Source organism: Arvicanthis niloticus, chromosome 2 (assembly GCF_011762505.2).
Source record: "Arvicanthis niloticus isolate mArvNil1 chromosome 2, mArvNil1.pat.X, whole genome shotgun sequence".
NCBI lineage: Eukaryota > Metazoa > Chordata > Mammalia > Rodentia > Muridae > Arvicanthis > Arvicanthis niloticus.
In genome coordinates, this window is record NC_047659.1 from 11841174 (window position 1) to 11866412 (window position 25239).

The following is a 25239-nucleotide window of genomic DNA, read 5'->3' on the forward strand; positions in this document are numbered from 1 at the left end:
CCCATTTACTATCCATTAATTTTGTAAATTCTCTGTAATTCTAGGTGTCTGAGCACTTCCCCAGGTGACTCCCCATGATTACCCCCTTTCCAGGAAAACACACAAATCAAGTTACTTCCAGTGGCATGCTACCACTGTCAGGAAGTAGATGCTTGCTAATTGAGACGCCAACCCTGCAAGAATTCCATTATGGGGCTGGAGTGACGGCACAGCAGTTCAGAACACTGGCTGCTATTCCAGGGGACCCAGGTTCAAGTCCTGGCAACCACATGGCAGTTTGCAGCCATCTGTTTTCCAGTTCCAGCGATCTAATGCCCTCTTCTGGACTCCATGTGCATACACAACTGCACAGACAGGCATATAGGTAAAATACCTATATATATAAAATAAATATGGGGGAAAAGAATCATGACCTGAATGTGAATGCAAAGCATTGGTGGCTGCTGGAGTCTGCCCCTGGCCAGTGCTGGCTTCTAGCCCACGTCAGAGGTGCCAGGCTGTACCTTACCACTTGCTGAGGTACTGAAGCCCTACACCTCACACCATGACCTTCATTCCACAGAAAAGAGCCCTGCAGCAACGTCCACATCTTCATATTTATTTCCACAGTGATAACATGGAATATATTTAGCTACCGTTACAGAGAGAGAAAGAGAAAGAGAGAGAGAGAGAGAGAGAGAGAGAGATCTCATTGATTTACAAGTTAAGTCCCATAACAATGAATTCCAACTATTCAAAATCTTCTGTGGACTTAACATTTATTGAATCAGTGCTGAAGTAGATGTTAGACTCCCTTCTAGCTGCAGAACTGTGTCAGTTTGGCTTGCAGTGTACTCAGGAAGGGATGTGACTTCTAACCCCAAGGCAAGGTGGACAACAACAGCCCATGAAGACAGAGATTTCCTGATCCAACATCTGAACGGGTATTTGTGATATTAGTTTAGTTTTGATCTCTCCCTAAAAGGCAGAAACCACACCTCACACTCCTACGTAAATTCCTGTCTTGAGATCTGGAAGGGAAGGAAGCTGTGAAAATATGACGAAAACCCAGCTTCTTTTGGCACGGTGTGGCCGAGTTCTCAGAGGGAGCAGACGCTGTTACCCGTCTGCTCATGGCTGGTTGTCACAGGTCCCTTAGAAGATGCCTGTATTGCTGTCACCATAAGGGACTTGGAAGTATGGGATTGCAGCATTTGTCAAAAAAGCTAAACAGGTTTAGGAAACATACAAGGTGAAACCCGTCAGTGATGGCCTATGTACAAGACTTGTGCTTGAAGCTCTGGTGTGCCTCCTGGGCCAGCTTCTCAGGCACCAAAGCCCATTCCTGATTAATTACTGATGTACAACGCAAACCAAACTACAGAGACACTTTTTCTTTTTTCGGAAGAGGGCAATAAAGGCACAGAAACTGCCAAAATAGATTTTTCCATAAGAACAGTGTGGTTGATCAAAATAGTTTAACACTAGTAAAACCTGGATCAGTAGAGCAGAGCATACAAATTAGTTTAAAAAAATGACATTCACTGAACTCCTGGTCTGTGCACTCAATGTGAACAGATGACAGCTGAGACTCAGTAAGGAGCCCTCCGTGGCTTCCACTATGTGCGCAGGTGCGAAGAAAGGGCGCGCGTGCACGCCTGCCACGACACGTACTGCTCATCCATGTAACGCAGGGTGGAGTCTGCCCCAGTGCGCAGGCTCAACACATGTCCACGGTGGTACACGCCTACATGACTTCCCCATCAGACTCCACACATGGAGAGTGATAAACTGTATTCCACACTAATAAATATTTCCACTTTTGCTTTTAAGCTCAGCTTAAATTTTGTCAAGGAAACCATTTCACAAGAGGGAATGTCACAGCCTACTCTCAGCAACTGTCCTTGTTTATTAGAGTCTGAAGATGCCCAGAGTACATCAAATATAAATATATATTAGATTTACATTTCCTTCTTAGCTCTTCCTTAGGAGAGTGTATGTAGGGAGGCCGCAGCGATCTCCTGAGACCCTCAGGGCAGGTGCCTCACGACTAATGCTCACATAGCGACTTGGAAGAGGCACACTGTTTTTCTAAAAATTAAAAGGACAAACAGGGAATTCATGAACAAAGATCTAGACGTTTCCTAAAAGATTCTGTTCTGGTTTAAAAATTTAAAACACCTGAAAAACATGGTCCCTTTTGCAGTACTACTCTCTATTTGGGGACAGGAAATAAAATATGCAACTCAGAAAGGCCGAAAGGAGCGAGGACCTGCATGTTAGCTTGTTAATCTGCTTAGGACGAGCCATGTGGAAACGTCTGGAAGCTGTACAGTATTAGACAAAACAATATTCAGCTTTCAAGGAAGCTGCTACACGTTCTTAGAGATCTGTTTCCTGGCTACAGTCTGCTGCCTTGGTGGTCCTGGTCTTGGTCACTTTCTGTCATCGATGGTTTTAATAAACTCCACAGCTGCTGTGAACTGCATCCACCAATAGGACTCCTCTCCAGACAGACAGTTGGCGTAGAAGCTGCTGATGTACTGCACAGTGGACAGCAGGCAGGGTGGGTTTGCCTAGACAGATGGGAAATAAGAAAGAGGCCATTACTCGGTGTTGTGCTCTGCCAGGGCCATCTTAGCATCTGTTCTTCCATGATCTGTGGGAGCTGCCATGTCAGGCCTCTGGACAACTGATGATCTGTAGACTGTTTTGGAATTAAGCAACTTCACGTCTTAGAAGAAGCTCAGGATTCAAATCCATTACCTCTGTGCCACCCTGCTCATGAGGCCACATCAACTATCAGACAATACTAAGAGACTCACTTTTATCAACACAAACACCAACACAGGAACAAAGTCATCTGCCCCGGGGACAGAGTCCTCATTGGCCAGGCTTAGGAGGTTCATGATGGTGGAGCACATTCTCAGGATACACTGTACTTTGTCCCGGGGGGTTTTGTAAGCACTTATTGTCCTGATTTCTGACTGTGCAGATGGCCACGGTGCCTCACGAAGATAAACCTAAGCAAGATGGCAGACAACATACAGATCATGAATCCACAGCAATCTGCACAGCAGCCATGGTCCCTGCCTCAGCAAGCTGACAAGGGACCATTTCCTTCCCGACCACCCAAGATAAAACCCATTTCAAAACAACAGCCTAGCCATTGGGCAGAGGTGGTGGTATACTGCAGAGCCCGGAGCTCATAGCCTCCCTGTGAGTTTCTTACAAAGCTAGGATGAGACTTTCCATTTAGCTGATTTCAACAGCACAGAGAAGCAGCAGCAAGAAGGCAATGTAGACATCACTAAGGCTCCTTGTTGCAGTGCTTCTACAAAAACAAAATCAAAGCCCAGGATGGTGGCGGAAGCTTGGGATCACAGCACTCAGGGGATCAATGCAGGAGGGTCAGGAGGTGAAGGCCAGCCTCAGCAACATACCAAGCCTGAGGTTAGCGAGGACTATGAAAGCCTCTGTCTCTACTCTTAAGATAGAGGCAGGAGGATCGCTGTGAATTCAAGGCCAGCTTGGTCTACATAGGGAGTTTCAGGACAGTAAGAGCTACAGAGAGAGACCTTGCGTGTGTGTTCCGGGCAGGGGAGGTCTATCTTAAACAAACACACAAACACCAAGCAAGAAAAAAAATCAATACCAAAGAAAATCTAAAACTCTGCAGTACTCAACGTTTCATCATAAGGAATGTTAAACAGACAGAAACCCCTAAGAGCTGCACCGTGCCATTTTAGAAAGCACTTGTCCTGAGGCCATGCAGACTGATCATTTCTTCTGGAACAGTTCTTGTCCACATCAGAACAGGATCCCTTTGCAAAGCCCAGGCTGAAGGTGGGCAGGGGCAGGCCACTGCCCAGGAAGGCAGAGCTGGGGCAGAGCTACTCTAAGGGGTATACTACTACGGGCTCTCCCCCCCTCCACTGAGGTCCTTTTCTACACAGAGGAAGTTACACTTCAGAAGCTCCCTGGGGACAGTGACAATGAAAGGAGAGATCACCTGGGGAAATGACTTGGGGCACCCGGGGCCTTGCTGAAGTGTTATCTCTCCAAGTACACCAGCACCCACGCTACACACAAGCCCACATTACCTCAGGGATCTGCAGGGCTCTGTGGTTTGCAGTCACTACTTTAGATAATCTCTGGATATGTTCATGCAGAACCCTGAAAACCACCCAAAATTCATATGTAAATGCACATTTCTGAAAGTAAAGTATACAAATAGTCACAACTGTATTTTATCAAAGCAAAGCATTTTAGACTCACTTCTAGGTATAGATTACATTATGGCTACATTATTATTGTTTTATGACTATTACTATGACTACTACATTGTGACTCTCTTAGTCATAGGTACAGTTCATGTAGAAAGGCTTATCTTAGCTCGGCATGGTAAGTTAGAGACTAGCCTAAACTACGTAAAAGCAGGAAGAACAGAGGAGGTCATGGGGAAGTCCAAGCATGGCCGAGGATGTCTGTAATTCCAGCAGAGGTTACGGAAGGGGGATCGGGATGTCAGGGCCAGCACTAGCTTGGACTATATAACAAGACCATCTCTTACACATTCACTTAGAAATGCTGCAGGGCTGGAGAGGCAGCTCAGCTGTGATGTGCTGCTGAGTTCTGCTCTCAGCACCCAGGTTAGGCAGCTCACACGGCCTCCAACTCAAGGGCACTGACCCTTACACACACATGCATACAATTACATAAAAATACACACATAAATAAAAAGAAATCTTTTTTTAAAAAAAGAAATAAACACTGCTGAGTGAGCCAAGAGGCCACAGGAGTGTGGAGGTCCGGAGCTTGAACGCACTGTGCAGTGAAAGAGAGGGCAGTGGGGAGACAAGTGACAAGCAGGACGGTCACAGGCCAGAAAGCAAAGACCACAGCTCTCAGATGAAGACAAGACTTGACTACCTGTCCAGCCCTTCCTTTGATGACCGTAATTAGGATTTTAAAAGTTAAGGCTCTACCTCAGTAGCAGGGACTAAATCCAGTCTCCTGGCTCCCGATCCTTTCTAGAGACAAGTCTGCTCTCTACACTCTGTAAAACCTGCAGAAATGGATGAAGCCGTGGGAGGGATAAACCTCTCTGTGGTACCTATAGATTTAGCATCCCAACTCCATAGCCCATGCCTCTCCTCTGGAAAGGAAATGGGGCAGCATCAGCAAGCAGCCTGAGACCAAGACCACTTAGCGGGGAGGCTGGAACAACCCAAAGGCCTACTTCACTTCACAGGAAGTGACAGAGCACACATGAAACCCTGGGTCCTACCCACAGCATGTGTACCAATGCACACACAAAATCTGTAAAAAGCAAAAAACACTAACATTAGGCCTTCCTTGAGACCCTACCACACAGACTGCTGAGGAGCCCTGGGCACCAAACTCATTGCCGTTTGCTAGAAATCATGATGACAATGTCAGTATGCTTGGGGGTAGAATCAGGACCACGTAGTAGCACTCAAGAAAACAGAAAAGAAAAACACAAAAGCCAAATTCTCTACATTCCTCTATTCTATCCCACCTCACCCCCAACAGGGTTGATTTTTTTTTTTTTTTTCGAGAAGGTTTCACCATGGACTTGGACCCTGTAAATGTCTGCCTCAGTCTTCCCAAAAGGCTAGTGCCACTTTGCCTGGCTCAGGATTCTTTTTTACTTATGGTACTGGGATCAAACCCAGGGTCCTTTGTAGCCTACCACAGAGCTATATCTCTAGCCTGTAAGATAACTTTAAAAAAACAGCTTGCTTTCTCTCTCTCTCTCTCTCTCTCTCTCTCTCTCTCTCTCTCTTGTTCTCTTTTTTCTTTCTTAAGTAAAGATTTATTTATTTTATGTATGTGAGTACACTGCTGTCTTCAGATACACCAGAAGAGGGCATCAGATCCCATTACAGATGGTTGTGAGCCACCATGTGATTACTGGGAATTGAACTCAGGACCTCAAGAACAGTCGGTGCTCTTAACTGCTGAGCCATCTCTCCAGTCCCTAAAAACAGCTTCATTGAGATAGATGTCATATACCATACAATTATAGATGCTTGCTGATATCCAGATACACAGCTATTACTTCTCAATAAATATACAGTGAGCACATTTCCGAAGCCAAGCTTTGTCCCTGATGCTCTGTCACAATGGTGGATAAAAGTGGCTTGTTTTTACAGGGAACAGGGTCTCACGTTATAGCCTGTGCAGACCTTAATTTGAGGTGAGCCTCTTGCCTAAGCTGCCCAAGTGCTGGCCTTAGTGGTATAGGATACAACACCTGGTTTAAAAGCATTATTTCCTGCTCTCATGATAGGCACAGCCCTAGGGAAGACAGACAGCATGTGACCCTGAGACAGTCATGGAGTATGGGAGGCTTGGGGAGGCGGCCTGACTTGCAAAGTGAGAAGGAAGGCCTGGGTCGGAACTCTAGCCTTTGTGCACGCCTATCCGTCCAGCGCTGCAAGGGCAGCAACAGCAGGCTCCCTGGGGCTTGGTGGACAGCTGGGTTAGCTGAATTCTCGAGCCCTACATTCAACAGACACCTTATCTTAAGAAACAGGTGAGGAGCAATTTAAGACACGTGTTGTTGCCCCCTCACCTCCCCCCCCCAAAGAGTGCTTGCCCGCCATGCCCAAGACCTTAAAGTTCAAGCCCTAATAGGGGAGAGGTGTAAAGAGGGACTGTCTAGCAGTGTCTAGAGTCAGTTGCCATGACTGGTTGGGCCATGAGTGTTGTTCAACACCCACCACACCCAGATCAGGCTCTCAGATCACATAACTACCAGGCTCCAAATTTCAGGGCCATTGGGTTAACAAGCCATGACTTGAGTCTGGAAAGGCTTAGGGTACTCAGCTATGAGTACTGGCTACCCTTAGGATACTCAGCTATGAGTACTGGCTACTCTTAGGGTACTCAGCTATGAGTACTGGCTACCCTTAGGGTACTCAGCTATGGTACTGGCTACTCTTAGAGTACTCAGCTATGAGTACTGGCTACCCTTAGGGTACTCAGCTGTAAGTACTGGCTACTCTTAGGATACTCAGCTATGAGTACTGGCTACCCTTAGGGTACTCAGCTGTGAGTACTGGCTACCCTTAGGGTACTCAGCTATGAGTACTGGCTACCCTTAGGATACTCAGCTATGAGTACTGGCTACTCTTAGGGTACTCAGCTATGAGTACTGGCTACTCTTAGGGTACTCAGCTATGAGTACTGGCTACTCTTAGGGTACTCAGCTATGAGTACTGGCTACTCTTAGGATACTCAGCTATGAGTACTGGCTACTCTTAGGGTACTCAGCTATGAGTACTGGCTACTCTTAGGGTACTCAGCTATGAGTACTGTCTACTCTTAGGGTACTCAGCTATGAGTACTGGCTACCCTTAGGATACTCAGCTATGAGTACTGGCTACCCTTAGGGTACTCAGCTATGAGTACTGGCTACCCTTAGGATACTCAGCTATGAGTACTGGCTACCCTTAGGATACTCAGCTATGAGTACTGGCTACCCTTAGGATACTCAGCTATGAGTACTGGCTACCCTTAGGATACTCAGCTATGAGTACTGGCTACTCTTAGGGTACTCAGCTATGAGTACTGGCTACCCTTAGCGTACTCAGCTATGAGTACTGGCTACCCTTAGGGTACTCAGCTATGAGTACTGGCTACCCTTAGGATACTCAGCTATGAGTACTGGCTACTCTTAGGGTACTCAGCTATGAGTACTGGCTACCCTTAGGATACTCAGCTATGAGTACTGGCTACCCTTAGGATACTCAGCTATGAGTACTGGCTACCCTTAGGGTACTCAGCTATGAGTACTGGCTACTCTTAGGGTACTCAGCTATGAGTACTGGCTACTCTTAGGGTACTCAGCTGTGAGTACTGGCTACTCTTGAAGGGAACTTCATTTGGTTCCCACAACCTACACGGCAGCTCACAACCATCTGAAACTCCAGTTCCAAAGGATCTGATGCCTTCTCTGACCTATGACTGCACCAGATATGCACATGGTGCATATGCAGGCCAAACACTAATACATATAAGATAAACAAACCTTTAAACAAAAGAAGAAATCATGACTCAAACAAATGGCAAATGACAACCATGAAACAAATGTGTAATTTAAGCTAGACAGGAAACAGGTTCCTCAGAAAGTGATGCTGGGTCAGGATCCACACAGAGCAGACAGAAGTCGGTGTGAGGCAGGCACACAGCAGAGCCTCTCAGAAAGGCTAGCCATACTAGTTAGTCTCTTCCTACTGTGCACATCCCCTCAAGCTACATATCAGCATCCATTCTGACTGCACAACTCTGATGAGTGCAAATGGTAACAGATACATTTTCTTTACTAAGACATCTCTGTAGCCCAGCACAGCCATTCACACAGAAGCACGCACTGGTCACGAAGGATGTCCCCGTCCTGGTTAGGGTAGAAAGCAAGCTTGAAGATCCGATTCATCACACTCCGCTCGATGGCCAGCTGGGCATCCTGCAGCTGCTCCTCACTGGCATTCTGCCATATGACATCCTGAGCCATCGCACCGTACAGGAACTGTAGAAAATCCTCCACTTGAGCCGTTTTATCATCAGCAGCAGTAAGTTTCTGAAAGTCTCCAAGAAAAACAGTATTCTTTAAAATATGCCACAGAAGTAACCCTAAAGGAGAAGTACAGTAGACCCTGCATCTTCAGTTTTGTTTTGTTTCCACTATTCTTATCTAAAAGTATTAAATAGAAAAGTTCTAGAAATACACATTTGTACATTTAATCTTATCTCTCTTTACATTTACTTCCTTGTCAGGGGTATGTACCTCCAGAGCATGCACGTGGAGGTCGGAGGTCAATTGCATGAGTTGGTTTTCTCTACCATATGAACCCCAGCAATCAAACTCAGGTCATCAGGCTTGGTGGCATGCCTTTATCACTGAGCCATCTTCCCAGGCTGTTCCTACTGTTTAAACTGCACACTGTTCTGCATGAAGAAGTCTAGAAACCCCCATTCTAGCCACTGCAGGACAGGACAGCCACACTGTGTGCATGGCCTACCCAGTCACCTCCCTTAGAGCTCAGTTATCCATTCAATATGCAGGGTTCAGTACTAGACACAGTTTAAGTCTCTACTATGTAGGGGTAGCCTTAGAGCATGACTCTCATGGAAAAGTAGGGGGCAGTGGAGGGGGGGTGTACAGAAATCATTCTAATTAACAAATGATACTACACCATAATCTTAAAGCCAAATATCAAAAGCAGAGAAAATTAAGAAATATGTGAACATTTAAATATAAAATACACACAATTTTTAAAAACCATATGAGTGTAACTTAGTCATGGTGAAAATGCCTAAATTCTCATCATTTGGAAGGCTGAGGTAGGAGGGTCACAAGCTGGAGGCTAGCTGGTACACACTGAAACTCTGTCTCAAAAAGCCACAAAAATCAATGCTGGGCATCACAACACACACCTTTAACACCAACACTTGGAAGTAAGAGGGAGGAAAATCTATATAATCATGGCTAGCCATGACTACATAGTGGGTTTGAGCTAGCCTGGCCTATATGAGACTCTGAATTAAAAATAATAAAAATTAAAAATAAAAAGGAGATCCAAAATTTTAACATCTCCAATCTTCTTTTAAATGCGTATGGGTTCATGTGTGCCTGATGCCTGCAGAGGCCAGAGGCTGTCTGATGTCTAACTAGAGTCAGAGAGCTGCCATGTGGGTGCTGGGAATTGATTCCAATGTTCTCTGGAAGACCAGCAAGTGTTCCTAACTGCTGAGCCATCTCTGCAGCTCCTGTTCCATTTTTAATATAGAGATGCTCAACCTCAGACAAAAATAATACAACTTAGACACTTGATATCAGTCCCTCATACTTGTAATTTTTCTTTCTACAGTACTGGGGATTGAATCTAGGGCTTCACATACAGAATACAGCTGACGCTGAACTTAGGACCTCAGTCTGCTTTAGACACCCCCATCCCCCCAATCAGGGGCTCGCTGTGTAGCTCTGGCTATTCTGGAACTGCCATTGTAGAGCAGGATGGCCTTGAACTCACAGAGATATGCCTGCCTCTGCCTCCCAAATGCAGAGATTCAAGGTGTGTGTCATTACTGATTGACATGCTTTTGCTTTTAATATTGAAACGGGGGTGTGGTGGGGGGGCTGTCTCATTAAATTGTGCAAGGTAACCTTGAATTCCTAATCCTCCCTGGTCTCAAACTCACTCAACAGCCCAGGAAGACCTTAAACTTCTGATCTTTCCTCAGCCCCCTGAGCAGCTTGGATTACAGAATTTACCACCATGTTTATGTTTTTTCCTTTGACACAAAGTCTCTTTGTGGCCAAGGCTGACATAAATTCAGCCTCCTGAATCCTAAGGTTTAAGTTGCATGTTATCATGCCCTGCTTTTAATAATCTTTAAAGTCTCACACCTATAATCTAGCATTGGGAGGCTGAGGGAGGAGGATTTTCTCAAAGGATGGCTGTTCATCCAAGTTTCTCCCTGTTTTTTTTTTCAGAGAACCAATCCCAAAGTCATTCCAAGGGCACAAAAAACTTAGGCCTGGGAGACAGCTCAGTGGTAAGGATGACCGCTGGCAAATCTAAAGACCCAAGTCAGATCCTGTGGTGGTGATTCTTAGCTGTCAATTTGACCACTAAAACCCAAGTGACTAAACACACCTGTGAGGAATTTTATTTTTATTTTTATATTTTTTATTTTTATTTTTTTAATTAATTAAATCATTTGAAGTGGAAAGACTCACTTTTAATATGGATCTTTTGAGGTGGGAAGATCCGCCTTTAATCTAGGCCCCATCATCTGCTGGCAACCCATATAAAAGACATAAAAGCAGCAAGTTTTCATTGCTTGCCTGCTTGCCCTGGTCTGACTGCTAAGTCCTTTCCTTCCCTGGCATTAGAATCTACTTCAGGATTCTGGATTCTACTGAAGACCAGTTGAGATGCCTAGCATTGTGGATGGCAGCCATTGTTGGACTACCCGGACCACAAGTCTGTAAGCCATTCCAGTAAGTTCTACATACATATTTTATCAGTTATGTTCCTCTAGAGAACCCTATCAGAGATGTGACATGCCCTAACCCTGCAAGACTATAAAGACAAGTAATGAAAAATATTTTTAAAAGAAGGTAGAAAGACAGCTTTGCAATTAGAAGCAGCTTGTACCCTTCCAGAGGATAGAAGTTTGGTTCCCAGCACCCAAGCTGGGAGGCTTACAACAGCTTGTAACTTGAGTACCAGGAGATATGATTCCTCTTCTGGCTTACACCCCCAATCCCATACATACACACAAATACTAAAAATCTTCTCTTTTATTATTGTTGTTGTGATTATTGTTACTGTGCATGGGTGTTTTACCTGTTTATGTCCATGGCTGGTGCCTGCACAGGCTAGAAGAGAGCAAATCCCCTGGGGCTGTTGCTATAGGGACTGGGACTTGAACCCTAGTCCTCAGGAAGAGAAGCCAGTACTTATAACTCCTATCTCACCAGCCTCAAAATCTTAAAGGAAGGCAGGAAGGGAGGAAGGGAGGGAGGAAGGGAGGGAGGCAGGCAGGCAGGAAGCAGGTAATTTAAGGAACTGTTGTAAGGCATGCTAGCATGTCCATAAATGTACAAAGCAGAACAATTCTCCCCATGTCACATGCTGAGGAGATGTCTGTCTGAATGCATTTAGTTACCTTGAATGAACTCCCTGATCTTCTTTTCTTTGCTCTCAAGCAGTAACCGCACACAGACAGTGGTAAAGTACCTATTGGCCACCTCTTTGTCCCGCAAAACTCTTTGCAAGAGCCTTTCCAAGTGAGCCTGTGTGGTCTGCAGTCCTTGTCGACAGCGAGTGAGATAAGCAATATACGGAGCTCTTTTTCTGAAAGAAAGAAAGAAAGAAAGAGAGAAAGAGAGAGAGAAAGAGAGAGAGAAAGAGAGAGAGAGAGGGGGGGGGAGAGGGGAGAGGGAGAGAGGGGGAGAGGGGGAGGGGGAGGGGGAGGGGGAGGGGGAGGGGGAGGGGGAGGGGGAGGGGGAGGGGGAGGGGGAGGGGGAGGGGGAGGGGGAGGGGGAGGGGAGAGGGAGAGGGAGAGGGAGAGGGAGAGGGAGAGGGAGAGGGAGAGGGAGAGGGAGAGGGAGAGGGAGAGGGAGAGGGAGAGGGAGAGGGAGAGGGAGAGGGAGAGAAGTGCTACTGAAATCAGATGTATAGCAGTGCATACTTTCTTGAGCAACTAAGAGTCTTAATTTTTTAAAACAATTGCTTCACAGACTGGTTTTTACAAGTTGGCATGAGAGGCTGTAGACAAGCGTCTTGGGAACTATCCACGCTGCCAACTCACAAGAGCAAGCCCTTGTGCATGTTTCTGTCCCACATTGTCATCATCACCTAACTTACTATATGTCTCCAAGGCCCTCTGCAGGCTCATTTTCTTTATTACAGAGCAAGGTCTCCATGCTTGGAGGACCCCACACTTACCAGGAAGTTGGCTGCTGTAACAAAATACAAATTGTATACATTAGATCATTCAATAACCACACCACATATTTACTTATAGTGTTAGTGTGACAAAAGAGCCCTTAAGGCTGGGAGCCTGCACTCTGCCTAAGAACAATACTCATACTGCCCGACACTGGCAAGGGCTTGGTGGAAAACACAGCAGCAACTCCTAAGATCATCTCTGCTTCTCTAGCCGTCTATAGTCTTTCTTAACACATGTTAAAAAAAAAAAAAAAATACAAGTCATAGCCTAGATATCCTGGCCTCACAGTGAAAGAGAACCTATTTATCTGCCTTTAAAATATTATTTACTGCCGGGTGCTAGTGCACACCTTTAATCCCAGCAGTTGGGAGGCAGAGGCAGGTGAATCTCTCTGAGTTTGAGGGCAGCCTGGTCTACAGAGAGAGTTCAAGGACAGGCAGGGCTCTGTTACATAGAGAAGCCATGTCTTGAAAACCAAAAACTATATATATATTTGTATATGTGTGATTGTGGCTGCAGTTGTGCCACAACATGCATGGAGAGGCCACAGGACAATGTTTGTAAACTCAGTTCTCTCCTTCTTCTTGTGAATTCTAGGTTTCTACCTTAGGCTGTCAGGCTTCCCACAGCATGTGTCTTTATCCAGTGACATCTTGTAGCCCCGTCTCCCTTTTTCTTTTGAGACAGGATCTCTCACTGAACTTGGAACCTGCAGTTTTAGCTAGTCAGCAAGTCCCCAGGACCCATATGTACCTACTTGTCCCAGATGGAGTTGAGATACATACCACTATGCCCACCTTTTGCCTGGGTGCCAGAGAACCACACTTGGGTCCTATGTTTGTGCTTTACTCATTGAGCCGTTTCCCAACCTAATTTACCTTTATGAAAAGCTGAAGTAAATTACACTTTTTTATTAGCAAGAACTGTCAGTTAGCATTTCTAAACTGTGTTTCTTAAAATCTCTATCCAAGTAAACACAACCCTGTACTAGATTCATCTCTTCAATAAAGACCAACCAAAACAAACAAACAAACAAAACATTGTTCTCCAGTCAGCTCTATAAAGCAGTCAGGTTGGAACAGTACCTGTAGTCTTCAGCAATGGATGCCAGCAACTTCCTACAAGTCCTGTTGTCAAAGCGGCTCACACAGCGCATTGTTTCTTGAAGTTGGGCCATTAAGCTCTTATCTTGTAAATTAATTGCCTCAGCTATTTGAACTTTTAAGAAGCATACAATTTCATTGTCTAAAAACAAACAAAAACCAAGAATTCTGTTAGGATGCTTAACCTCTCAGTAATTGGGAAGCCAATTCTTCTGTACCACAAACCATGAGAACCAAGCACTACTGCCACTCTAGTTTGTGAAATCAACAATCAGAAATCCAAGTACCAGGAGCTGAAGAGTTATGTGCTGCTTTTCTAGGGGACCTGAGCCCACCCAGCACCCACTCCAGGCAGCTCACATCTGTCTGAATTCCAGCTCTAGGAGCTCTGCAGCCCCTTTCTGGTCTCTGTGGGTACCCAAATACAAATGGCAGATACACAAAAGGTACTCTTAAATGACTTAGAAAACTATATAAAATTAGACCACAGGTGAAGGGTTGCAGCCTCTGTTGTTCAAGCCATACACATTGGAGAGTAAGGAAGCACTTGCCTTCTGGGTCTGTATGGTCTGGCAATCCATTCCTTGTTGAATGAGTTAGCACTGGGAAGGCCACAGAGTCTGCAGAGCAAAGTGCGAGCCTCAGCTTCTTTTTTACATCTCTGAGGAAAAAGTACAGGGCACATTAGTTTACTTACAGAGATAATCATAGCCTTTTGTGGTAGCTGGAGCTGGGACCCAGGACTTCCAACTAAGCACATCCTCAACCAGATATGCTCATACTTTACAAATCTATATGGGTAAGTTAACGTGTTAGCTCTGAACTCAAATGCTTCAAATGATTCTTTAAGAAAAGGGCTATACAGAGAAACCCTGTCTCGAAAAAATGAAAAACAAACAAGAAAAGATCAGTTTCAAAGGACTGGCACCTCAAGGAAAAGCACAGCCTGTAGTTACTGGTTGAGGGAGGGTTAGAATGCTCTGAGCAGGCTCGAGAGGTCCCAAACGTCAGCCACAGCCATCTTCTGATCTCCTGAAGCACCCGGAGTGCTGAGAGTAGTGAGAGGGTCTGCCACAGCGCAGATGCTGACGGCCCAATCTGAATGCTTCCTAACCAGTCTCTCTGCAAATGTTGGTCCTGCTTCAGACAAACTCGTCCCTTAACCAAACCAAACTAAACAACAAAACAAACAAACAAACCACTTGCTGTGTTCTACGGCTTGGAAGTTTTGTTGTGAGATTAGGTTCTATGACTTTCAACTGGTGACCCAGCTGCCATGTGGTAGAGCCTACAATACGATAAAAAGTTACAAATGGAGAAATGGGGGCTGGACGGATGGCTCAGTAGTTAAGAGCACTGGCTGCTCTTCCAGAAGACCCAGGTTCAGTTCCCAATACCCACATGGCAGCTTAGACTGTCTATAATTCCAGTTCCAGAGAATCCAACATCCTCACACAGACATACATATAGGTAAAACATCAATACACACAAAGTAAAAAGAAATAAATATTAAAAAATAATTTTAAAAACTGGAGACATGGAGACAGAAACTAATACACGCAAACTGGGTGGGGTGCTTTAAGGTGTTCTCCTTGTCTGAGGAAGCAGCAACTCCTCAAACAAGCACAAAATGTCAGAATCCCAAAGTCACTTTCTCAAGTCCTGTTGGGAAGAGGCTGTGGGAAAAGGAGACAATGCCAAGACTGAACTGAAGTACCAGTGAGCTGATGTAGAACTTGTCCTGACTCCCTGGGTCCCCCCTGTGCAGCACACAGGCTGGTGATTCTGCACAGACAATGGCATGGTAACTTGTTTAAGCTACTTGTGTGCTCCTGGAGGCACAATGTTTTAAATTCCTGAATTAATGCTCTGGATATCTGATATCCACAATTAGAGTCTTTTCTTAAAAAAAAAAAAAAAAAAAAAAGATTCACCTGGCTCTGCCTCCTGACCACTGGACTAAAGATGTGTGCCACCTGGTCCAAAAAGTAAGTTTCTTAGTAAATATTTATCTATTCTTCTCTTTAGTTTCTCTCTCTCTCTCTCTCTCTCTCTCTCTCTCTCTCTCTCTCTCTTTCTCTCTGTCTACATATATTTCAGGTGTGCATCTGTGGACAGACCACAGGACAACTTCAATGACATTCCCCAGGAGAGGCCATCAACCTTGTTAATTTGAGAACCTTGTTATCTAGCTTAGAGACAGACTAAGGTAGGGACCGACTGGGATTACAAGTGCACACCGTCATGCTTGGCTTTTTCAGGCAGGCACTGAGGATTGAACTTAGGACGACCTCTTACATGTGCACCAAGCACTTCAAGGTCATCACCCAGTTCTTTATACTTAACAATCAGTTGACGTCAAATGATTACAATGGTGATAAGAACATTCAAAACCAAATATGAAAGATTGGAAGGAGGAAAGGGAATGGGGAAAAAAATGTAATTGTATCTTGATTAAGAAAAAAATACTTAAAAACAAAAGAGCCAGATGATGGTAGTACAATCCTTTAATCCCAGCACTTGGGAGGCAGAGGCAGGCGGATTTCTGAGTTCAAGGCCAGCCTGGTCTACAGAGTGAGTTCCAGGACAGCCAGGACTACACAGAGAAACCCTGTCTCGAAAACCAAAACCAGGGCTGGAGAGATGGCTCAGCAGATAAGAGCACAGACTGCTCTTCCAGGGATCCTGAGTTCAATTCCCAGCAACCACATGGTGGCTCACAACCATCTGCAATGGGATCTGATACCCTCTTCTGGTGTGTCTGAAGACAGCTACAGTGTATTCACATGCATAATATAAATAATTCTTATTAAAAAAAAAAAAAAAACCAACACCAACAACAACAACAAAAAAAAACCAAAAAAAAACAAGACAGTGCAATCCACAAAGTTCCAACCCCTAGGAAAATTACCTGTAGGAGAAAGCAGAATCCTGAGGGTGGGCTGCTTGGCTGGCAGAGTCTGGGAGATCGTCAGCTGAGATGTTCTGCAGTGCTTCCTCCCGAGGAGAATCATGAGCACTTTCACCATCACCCATAACCTCTAAACAAAACCGGTCCCCAAGAAAAGGACAGCCCAATTAATGTGGAAATTTCAGGTACTAGCGAGTATCAGAGAAATTTAATCAAAAGTCAGTTTGTCTTGTAATAGGAGTTCTTGGAAAAAGAAAACAAATCTCAGACATATAACGAGGTTATTAACACCCACAGGGCAATACAGCAAGACAGCAGATATTAGAGCAGAGAGTAGCTGTGCTTCTTACCACAGCATCAAATTTGGAATAACTTAATCAAGTTCATATTCAGGTAATAAATTTCAGAATCCCTGAACCATAGAACTAAGAGCCTCAAAAGCATGTTAACACTACCTTCACTTTAAGAGACGTAGACTCCTGCCAAACGTTGGAACAGATGCTCACTCCTGTCTCCTGACCCTCCTCAACAAAGCCCTTCCACACTTAAGACTTAGCCAGGGACTAACTCGCTCACAAACACATCAAGGCCAGGTCTGTGGTTTCCACGTCTGTTATGTTTTTAATTAGTCAGTAAATACAAGACAATATATACAGATACAAAGTCAAGGAGCATGGGAATCCGTCAGCAGAGTGCTTGGGTTCCAGTCTCAGCACCAAATAACTCAGATGTGGTGATGCCTCCCTAGGAGTTGAAGTGGAGACAGGAAGATCAAGAGTTCAAGGTCAGGGCTGGAAACATGGCCCAGATGTTAAGAGCACTGGTTTCTCTTCCAAAGGACCAAGGATTGGTTCAGAGTACCCACACGGTGCCTAGTAACTGTGTGTAACACCAGTTCCAGAGATCTAACACCCTTTTCTGGCCTCCACAATCATCACACACCTGTACTTCACAGACATCACATGTAGGCAGAAAGATACATACACATAAAATAAAATTAATCTTAAAAAAAAATCAAGTAAATAACTTTTACAGTTAGTTTGATACAAGCCTGGACTACATGAGACTTTTGTCTCAAAAAAAAAAGAAAGAAAAAAAAAAAAAAAAACACTTTTAAATCAAAAGGAATAAAATGTTCCTAAATACTGTAAAGGAAATTATGACAGAATGTTGGTAATATGGCACTTGGGAGGCAGGCAGGAGGATTCTGAGTTTCAGGAGCAGCCTGCCCTCCAGGGTAGAGTCTATTTACCACCCTAACCCTGAGAAAGAAAACCAGAGGGGTAGAATCCCTCCCTGCCCTCAGTTCCTCTTCAGCTTTAGGTGCCCTCCTCAGAACAGCTCAAGTTACTGATCAATACACAGGCATAGACAGACTTAGCAAACTGCCTATGCTTTTTCATGCTTTTGCTTTCCCTAAATATATCTTGAGGACTCGTATTCTTATGACAGGTAGGCAGGATTCCACTATGGAGAGATGGAGAGAGGGGAGGGAGGGAGGAAGAGAAAGAAAGAAAGAGAGAGAGAGAGAGAGAGAGAGAGAGAGAGAGAGAAACTGTAGAAAAGAAGTATCAAGCAACAAGGGTTGCCTGAGTTAGCCACCACAGCCCTGCTAAAAGCCCACAACTACATCAAATCTTACTTCTCTAAACAATTAAAAAGTGGGGAGGGGAGGTTCCCTCTCACTAAAACCTGCATCAAGGTCCTCTGGGCTGTCACCCAAGCCCCATTACATGACCCTAAACCATCTGAACATCTGGGGTGCCCAGGTTTAGTGGGAAGCACCTGACATGCTTACAAAAGCTATGACTTTCAAATACTGTGGCTCCTTTGGATAGCCTGCTCTAAAGGCTACATTAGTTTGAGCTATCTCATCTCTAAGATAACTATCACTGTTCAGATCTATTGTGATTATCACCTGCACTCTCATCATTTGCCATTGCTCCTTCACTGGGGCTGGTCCGTTTAATGGCATTCCGGTATTTGTCCAGAATATCTTCAGCAACCTGAGCTTGAGCACTGAGCCTAGGGCTGGGCTCGTCTGCAGGGGAAAAGAGAGAGAGAATTAGTTCCTTGGGTTTATCCCAACTCTGCTGTTAGTATAACACCAGCAGCAGCATCCCAAGGCAGGTTAGGAGGTCAGACTAAAGAAGGGCGCATATCTCAGTGTTATGAGGCACCATGCAGCTGCCTACTTAACCCCGCTGCTAGGTCTAAGAGCTTCCCAAAGCAGGACACCAGGAAGAGTCACTCTACCTGAGCACTATTGGAATTCTGCATGACTGTGTCAAAGTTCAGTGCAGAAAGAATTCTAAAGTACTTGCTACTTTGCTCGAGTCAAAGTAACTATCAATTCATGTTAACACAACTTCTGCCAATGGTTTCTTTTGACAGGAGTGGGGGACAAATAGAAAAAGTCTTGCTATATAACCTAGGCTGACCTTCAATTCATTAAGTAGCCCAAGGCTTAGCTTTGAGTTTGTTGTGATTTTTTAAAATACACACAACTTAATCAGACACCTCCATGCTTAAGGAGAAAATAATTATTCAAATTAGACCCAAATCCTTTAGTTTTGATAAATAGCTTTCTCTACTCTTTCTTTGCGAATTCCTCTTTACATCATATTTGAAAGCTACAGAACACCCTATTTTATCACACCACCTCTCTCCATGACAGTGCAGCTGCCAGGACATGGTATTTTTATCCATACAATGGTCCCTGGCATTCTAGGGGTCTAGGATGGCCCATGGGCTGCACAGAAAGCAAATTGTTTCACTGATGGGACTGTTACTCTGACAACCAAATCAGTTATCAAAACTGTTGAACTAGCTTGCTATTGTGGCACATGCTTGTAATTCCAGCACCTGGGAAGTAGAAGTAAGAGAATTGTGAATTCAAGGCCAGCCTGAACAACAGTAACACTCGATCTCAAAATGTCAAGCTAGGGCTATAGCTCAGTGGTAAAGACTTGCTTAGCATTTACAAGACCCTGAGTTGGATGCTCAGCACCACACACACAAGTTAGCCCATAGTCTCAACCAGTAGCCATTCATGGACTGCTATGGATCTTCAATACAAAATTAAGTTCCATAGTGAAATGCAAACTCCTAGGCCAACAGGTAACCCAGCTGTCTACATTCTGGTAGAATTCCATTTGCAAACATTTCTAAAATAGCATCAAAATGTCTATGTGTGTATGCGGGTATATATGACAACAGCAGCTAATAGTTACTGCCTTCGTACTATGTGCCAGTGAACTTGTTGTAAGCACCTTATGTGGACACTTACTCATGAAACAACTGCACACAGAAGCGCCGGCTTCAGTCTACCATAGCAGAGTAAAGCATGGGGATGGAGACCGAGCAGCCTGCTCACAGGCCTTTCCTCTCCACAAAACAAGTATCTGCTGTTCATGTTTCTATAAAATATCTCAAGTTATATAGATGATTCACAAAATTGTACTTTGCATATTTTTATTTTTTGGAACAGGTCTCTCTGTAGCCTACACTGGCCTTGAACTTGTAGCAAACCTCCTGCCTCAGACTCATTTGGGGATTATAGTTGTGAGCACACCTGACTTCCAAATACATTTAAATGTCTGCTATAATAGTATAGTTGTGACAAGAGATTCATAATTAATGGTGGACTTTTTGAAAATATAAATGCAACCACTGTAGAATCCTTTTAAGGAGTAATACTTTTGGTTATAGCTTTTAAAATACCCACCCTCCCTCCCTCCCTCCTTCTTTCTCTCCCTCCCTCCCTCCCTCCCTCCCTCCCTTCCTTCCTTCCTTCCTTCCTTCCTTCCTTATTTAATTATTTAGTAGTTTTTGAGTATCTCATGAATGCAAATGTAGCACACGTGTTCCTGGTGCCTGAGGAGGGCAGAAGAGTCTCTGGACCTGAAGTTACGGGTAGCTGTGAACCAGCATGTCGGTGCTGAGAACTCAACCCAGGTTCTCTGTAAGGGCAACAAGTGCTCCAAACTGCTGAGTGTCCCTCCAGCCCTACTGGTTCTCTTTTGAGAGTTCACAAGGACTATGAAAAGGGACAAATATAAACTGGCTAAACTTAGTCAATTAAACCACAATACTGCTTATTACCTTTTACTTTAATAACATACTCTCAACAATGTTACCCTAGGAAAACAATGAGGGTAAAAGCTGCTGTACAAAGCTGGGGCTATAGTTAGTGCAGAGTGCCTGACTGGTGTATACAAGCCTGGCTCAATCTCATCTATACAACACAACACAACAACAACAAAAAGCAAAAAAACCTATGGGCATATTAAGTACTTTCAGAGAAAAACAATAGGAAACAACTTAAATATTTCAATAAGAAAAGAACAGTTACACTGCAGTGTAGTAGAATCAAATTACTTTACAGCTAATAAAAAGTATCCAAAAGGCAACTGGGATATGTATGAAGCCTGGTAAAGGTAAATACAAAGTTATACATATCCTATTCAATGACAGAAAAGCCACCATATACAAACCCTGAGAAAGATTGGGAGAGATCATAAAAAACAAAACAAAACAAAACAAAACAACAAAACCATTTGTTAGAGAGGCAAGATTACAGCCAGGCTAATAATATATATAATAACATTTCAAACTGATTTTACAGTAACTTCCAAGTAATCATTAGTTAGGATTGGGTAGAATTTCTCCAATAAAAAAGCTAAGCTTCTTCAATCAGACTCAAAGAAAATGAACTATTTGTGGGGTAAGGTGAGGGTGGGGTGGGGTGGGGGACATGGATGGATGGATGATTTTACTTAGCTTCCAATCTCAGCATCAAAAAATAAAATAAATAAATAAATAAATAAATAAATAAATAAATAGCAAAGAAAAAAATCATTGACTAAAACCCCTGACTACTTACAATTTCTTCAAAGTCATTAAACAATTTGCATACAAAGCTAATCCACCCAGTGTAATTCCACTTATAGGGACTGCAGGACTCTCCTCTGTCCTTTTTTAAGACAGGGCCTCACCAAGGCTGGCCTGGAACTCACTATGTAGACCAAGCTGGCCTTGAACTCCTGCATCTGCCTCCTGAGTGCTGGGATTAAAAGAAGGCGGCAGCATCCTCAATGACGTGTGTGTATTCTTCTAACAGCAGGAATGAAGCACACGGGAAAATACACAAAGACATTGCCCAAAAGACAGCATCTTTTCAACTCTTCCCAAATACACTGGAAAGTCCCAACAAGCACAGGTCATATGTAATTTGATTTGATACCCACAGTATCTACTATGGTGCCTGGCATGAGTCAGATGATCAGTAGATATTTGCTGACTGAATAGGACAGGCTGGGCTGCTCTCAGCAGAGAACTATGGCCTTTCTGCTCGTATCCTTTATTGTGTGAAGGTTACTATAGCTAATGAAGAAGAGCTATACAGTCTAAACTACGGAGGGACACCTAACACGCATCAGAATGGGATGCTGCATGGATTATGCTGGTCACTTCTGAGATCATGTTCTAAAGACTTTTTCCACTTTTACATTTAAAAGCTTATTCTAACTTAGTAGGATGGGAAGATAACACACCTTAAAATAAGGAAAAAGAAATGAGAGGTAAACTCTCCTCTAGATGGTCTATAGCATTTAAGCATCAATGCACAACTATCAGATTCAATTATAGTCACTCATGCTAACCCATGGATGCTTTTAAGGTACCAAAGAAGCTGCAGAAATGCAGGTATTGAATAAGGAAGGTCCCCAAAGCTCTGCCATGGGTCAGACAGCAGTTATAATGGTTCAAGCTGTAAAAAAAATTAGTGAAGTCTTTAACTTTTACACTACAATGGTTGGCATTTGTAATACTGTTGAACAAATACTTTAACCATTAAAAAAATAAAATGATTAGATAAAATGGCACTTCATTGTGATCCTGAATAAGCTACAGCAAAATACAGATGAAAATAAATTTAGTGTCCTACGATCAGTGTTTCAGAGACAGAGCATGCAGAGCACTGGAGGAGGACCCCACACTCCAGCAGTCAGGTGGCAAGGTCCCTGGGTGCTGAGCTGTCAGGCAGGCTTTGTCAGAAACAGGCTATGGTAATGGATGGTGATGGCGGTGGTGGTCTGTAGGAAGAGCACACTGAGACCCACTGAGGCCTCTAGGGGGAACCACAGAGCCATGAAGAACATACTCCCGACCGTACGCACACAAACACACTGTTCTAAAAAGGCAACGCTTACGGCACCCAAGAAAAAGTGTTATGAAATATGTGCTCTGGGAATGAAGGAGCCAGGAAGCCCATGGGTCTACAAACCTGTGAGTGTTGAGAATCTGTCAGGCCCCAGATCATCTTTGTCTTTTTCTTGTTTTTCTTTCTTTCTAAATGGTATAGGAGCTGGAAATTAAATAAAGTCAGTACTGTGACATATGACATACTACACTCCTCGGAAGTTAGCTGGCGTGACATATGACATACTACACTCCTCGGAGGTTAGCTGGCGTGACATATGACATACTACACTCCTCAGAAGTTAGCTGGCATGCCAGCATTTCTAATTGCAAGGAGGTTGAAACTTTAAAAGCTAAGAAATCCCAAGTGTCAATTGATAATCATTCTTAAAATAGCACCAAAGGTTCTTAAAGAAGCTTTCAGAATCTACCGTGGAGCCACTTGCCATAGAAAGAATGATTTAATGAGGATCCACTGCCTCTTAGCTTTGCTAAAAGATCAGAGCTCCTGCCTCACTTACTCCTCTCCATTAAGTGGGCCAGAGCACGGGCAGATGCCGGTCTCCTCAGCTCTTAAGCACCACAGCCTGGGAAAAGGCCTATGGAAGAGGACTCCAACTTTTGGGTGCTAACTTTTTCCAGGGGGAGAAATTTTGCTAACTCAAAGGATGTCAGGCTATTCAAGAAAAATAAATGTATACAACTCCTTCCACAATAGACACTATCTACATCTGTAGGGCGTTCACGCTTTCAATGCACATAGACATGAAAAGCTTAGATTTACTCCGAGTGTCAAATGGCAATTCAACATTAAGTTAGTAGCGGCATGCCGAGAGTCCTCCATGTTTAATGACAGTGACCGGCATGATCTCCATCGAGGACACCACAGCCACTTCCCACAAAGAACAGGGCCTTTTAAAGCGCTGCCAGGGCATTCGTCTCACTGACAGCAGTTCTATACTTCCACACAGCTAGAATCAGCCCGCAGCATCACAGAGGCATGGCCACACTGCTCTCAAAGAGACTTGAGGCTTTGTTCTTACAGATATCACTCTGAAGTTTTGTGAAATTACCTTTAGGCATAGCTGAAACAAAGCGCTTTCTCCACCAAGGCCTGCTCCTGTCTGACCTCTCATCGTCACTGTCCTTGCGCTCGTCAGTCTGGAGAGAGAGTTGGATGTGTTATTTGCAGTTGAGTAGCAGAATAAATTGCTATGAAAAGGATTTCAGTAAGTCTGTAAGTCAGTCCTGTTTGCCATAAAACAAAACTGTTCTTTTGGGTGCTAGGAGGGGAAGAAGACAGAGCCAGGGATGGAACCAGGGCCCCCTACCTCTGAGCCACAGCACAGACAACTGCTGCTATTGCCTCCAGGCACTCTGGAATAGGGATGGATGCCCTTCAGGACAGCTTGAGGCGTTTGAGGGTAGGTGCTCTCTCTACACTGCTAGCAAACCAAAGGCCTAACAGAGTGAGTTATGGTGGGTACCACAGAACACCTATGAAGGAAGGGACTGGAGTAGAGCTCATTGGAAGAGCAAGTGATTAGCAGGCACAGGCTCTGGGTTCAATCCTCGAAAAAGCAAAAGAAACAAAATCGGAAGCCCCAAGTAAATGCAGTGCAGTGAATTTCAATAGGGGTGAAGACAGTGGGGTGGGGCAATGGTGACCAGGGTGTCAGAACTGAGTCTGCGAATAATCCTCTCAGCTGCCTGACAAAATGGTTCCTGTTATTAAAAGTTGTTAGTTTTTGTTTTGAGACAGGGTCTCAATCTGTAGCCCAGGCTGGCCTCAAATGCACTATTCAGACCAGGTTAACTAACCTCTTTCTCATCAACTATCTCAGCCTCCCAATTACTAGAATTATAGGCACAAGCAACCATGCTCAACCCATAAGTCCTTTTTTTTTAATGAAAACAAGATTTCTATGTGTGGCCCTGGCTGTCCTAGAACTCACTCTGTAGACCAGGCTGGCCTCAAAACTCACAGAGATCTAACTGCCTCTGTCTCCCATGTGCTGGGATTAAAGGTGTGCACCACCATGCCTGGTCAAAAGTCCTTTTTATAAATGAAGAACATGAAGCTAAATGAGGTGATCTTCCTCAAGGTACATAGCTTTCACGTGACACAGCTGACCATCAAACCTAGGCCTGCCTACCCTCTCTCTGCTTACCAATTATACAGTTACCATTAACTCTGTTCACATGGAAGGGCAGAACTGATAGTCATTACTAGCCTATAATGTGACCTCAGAAAATCTCAGAATTTCCTTTTTTTTTTTTTCATTTATACAATTATGACTATACATTCTTGGCTACTGGAGCAGGGGCCTTTTCTTTCTGCCCACCAATCCATTGTTATTCTCAGAGAGCTTTCTTCTTTGTAATTAACTGTATCTATTTCTACTTAGGAGGAAATATTTCTTAAAGGGTTTCATGTGAAGGGAGAAGAGGAAATTGCTACTAATAATTATCAAAAGATAATTTCTCCAAGCAGAGAGATGAGGGCTGATGTGGAAACTTTTCCTCAGAAAAGTTTCTGAGGATACAAAGTTT

At 44.1% G+C, this 25239-nt stretch overlaps 1 protein-coding gene across 9 annotated transcripts in view; it reads right to left on the reverse strand.

The window, feature by feature from the left end:
* Positions 1–582: 582 nt before the first annotated feature.
* Gapvd1 (GTPase activating protein and VPS9 domains 1) overlaps positions 583–25239 on the reverse strand; it is a 76754-nt gene continuing 52097 nt past the window's right edge. For 5 of the 9 annotated variants that reach the window (XM_076928566.1, XM_034493977.2, XM_034493974.2 and 2 more), the window contains 11 exons: positions 23760–23847; positions 22772–22852; positions 18404–18526; positions 16486–16615; positions 14126–14235; positions 13557–13716; positions 11686–11873; positions 8382–8595; positions 4083–4155; positions 2805–3002; positions 583–2555 (listed from right to left, as the gene is read on the reverse strand). In XM_076928566.1, the coding sequence (XP_076784681.1) occupies positions 2415–2555; positions 2805–3002; positions 4083–4155; positions 8382–8595; positions 11686–11873; positions 13557–13716; positions 14126–14235; positions 16486–16615; positions 18404–18526; positions 22772–22852; positions 23760–23847 (1506 nt within the window). In that variant the 3' untranslated portion in view covers positions 583–2414. Of the gene's footprint in view, positions 2556–2804; positions 3003–4082; positions 4156–8381; positions 8596–11685; positions 11874–13556; positions 13717–14125; positions 14236–16485; positions 16616–18403; positions 18527–22771; positions 22853–23759; positions 23848–25239 lie in introns of those variants that run through there. The other 4 variants (XM_034493978.2, XM_034493979.2, XM_034493976.2 and 1 more) reach the window with 2 other exon arrangements.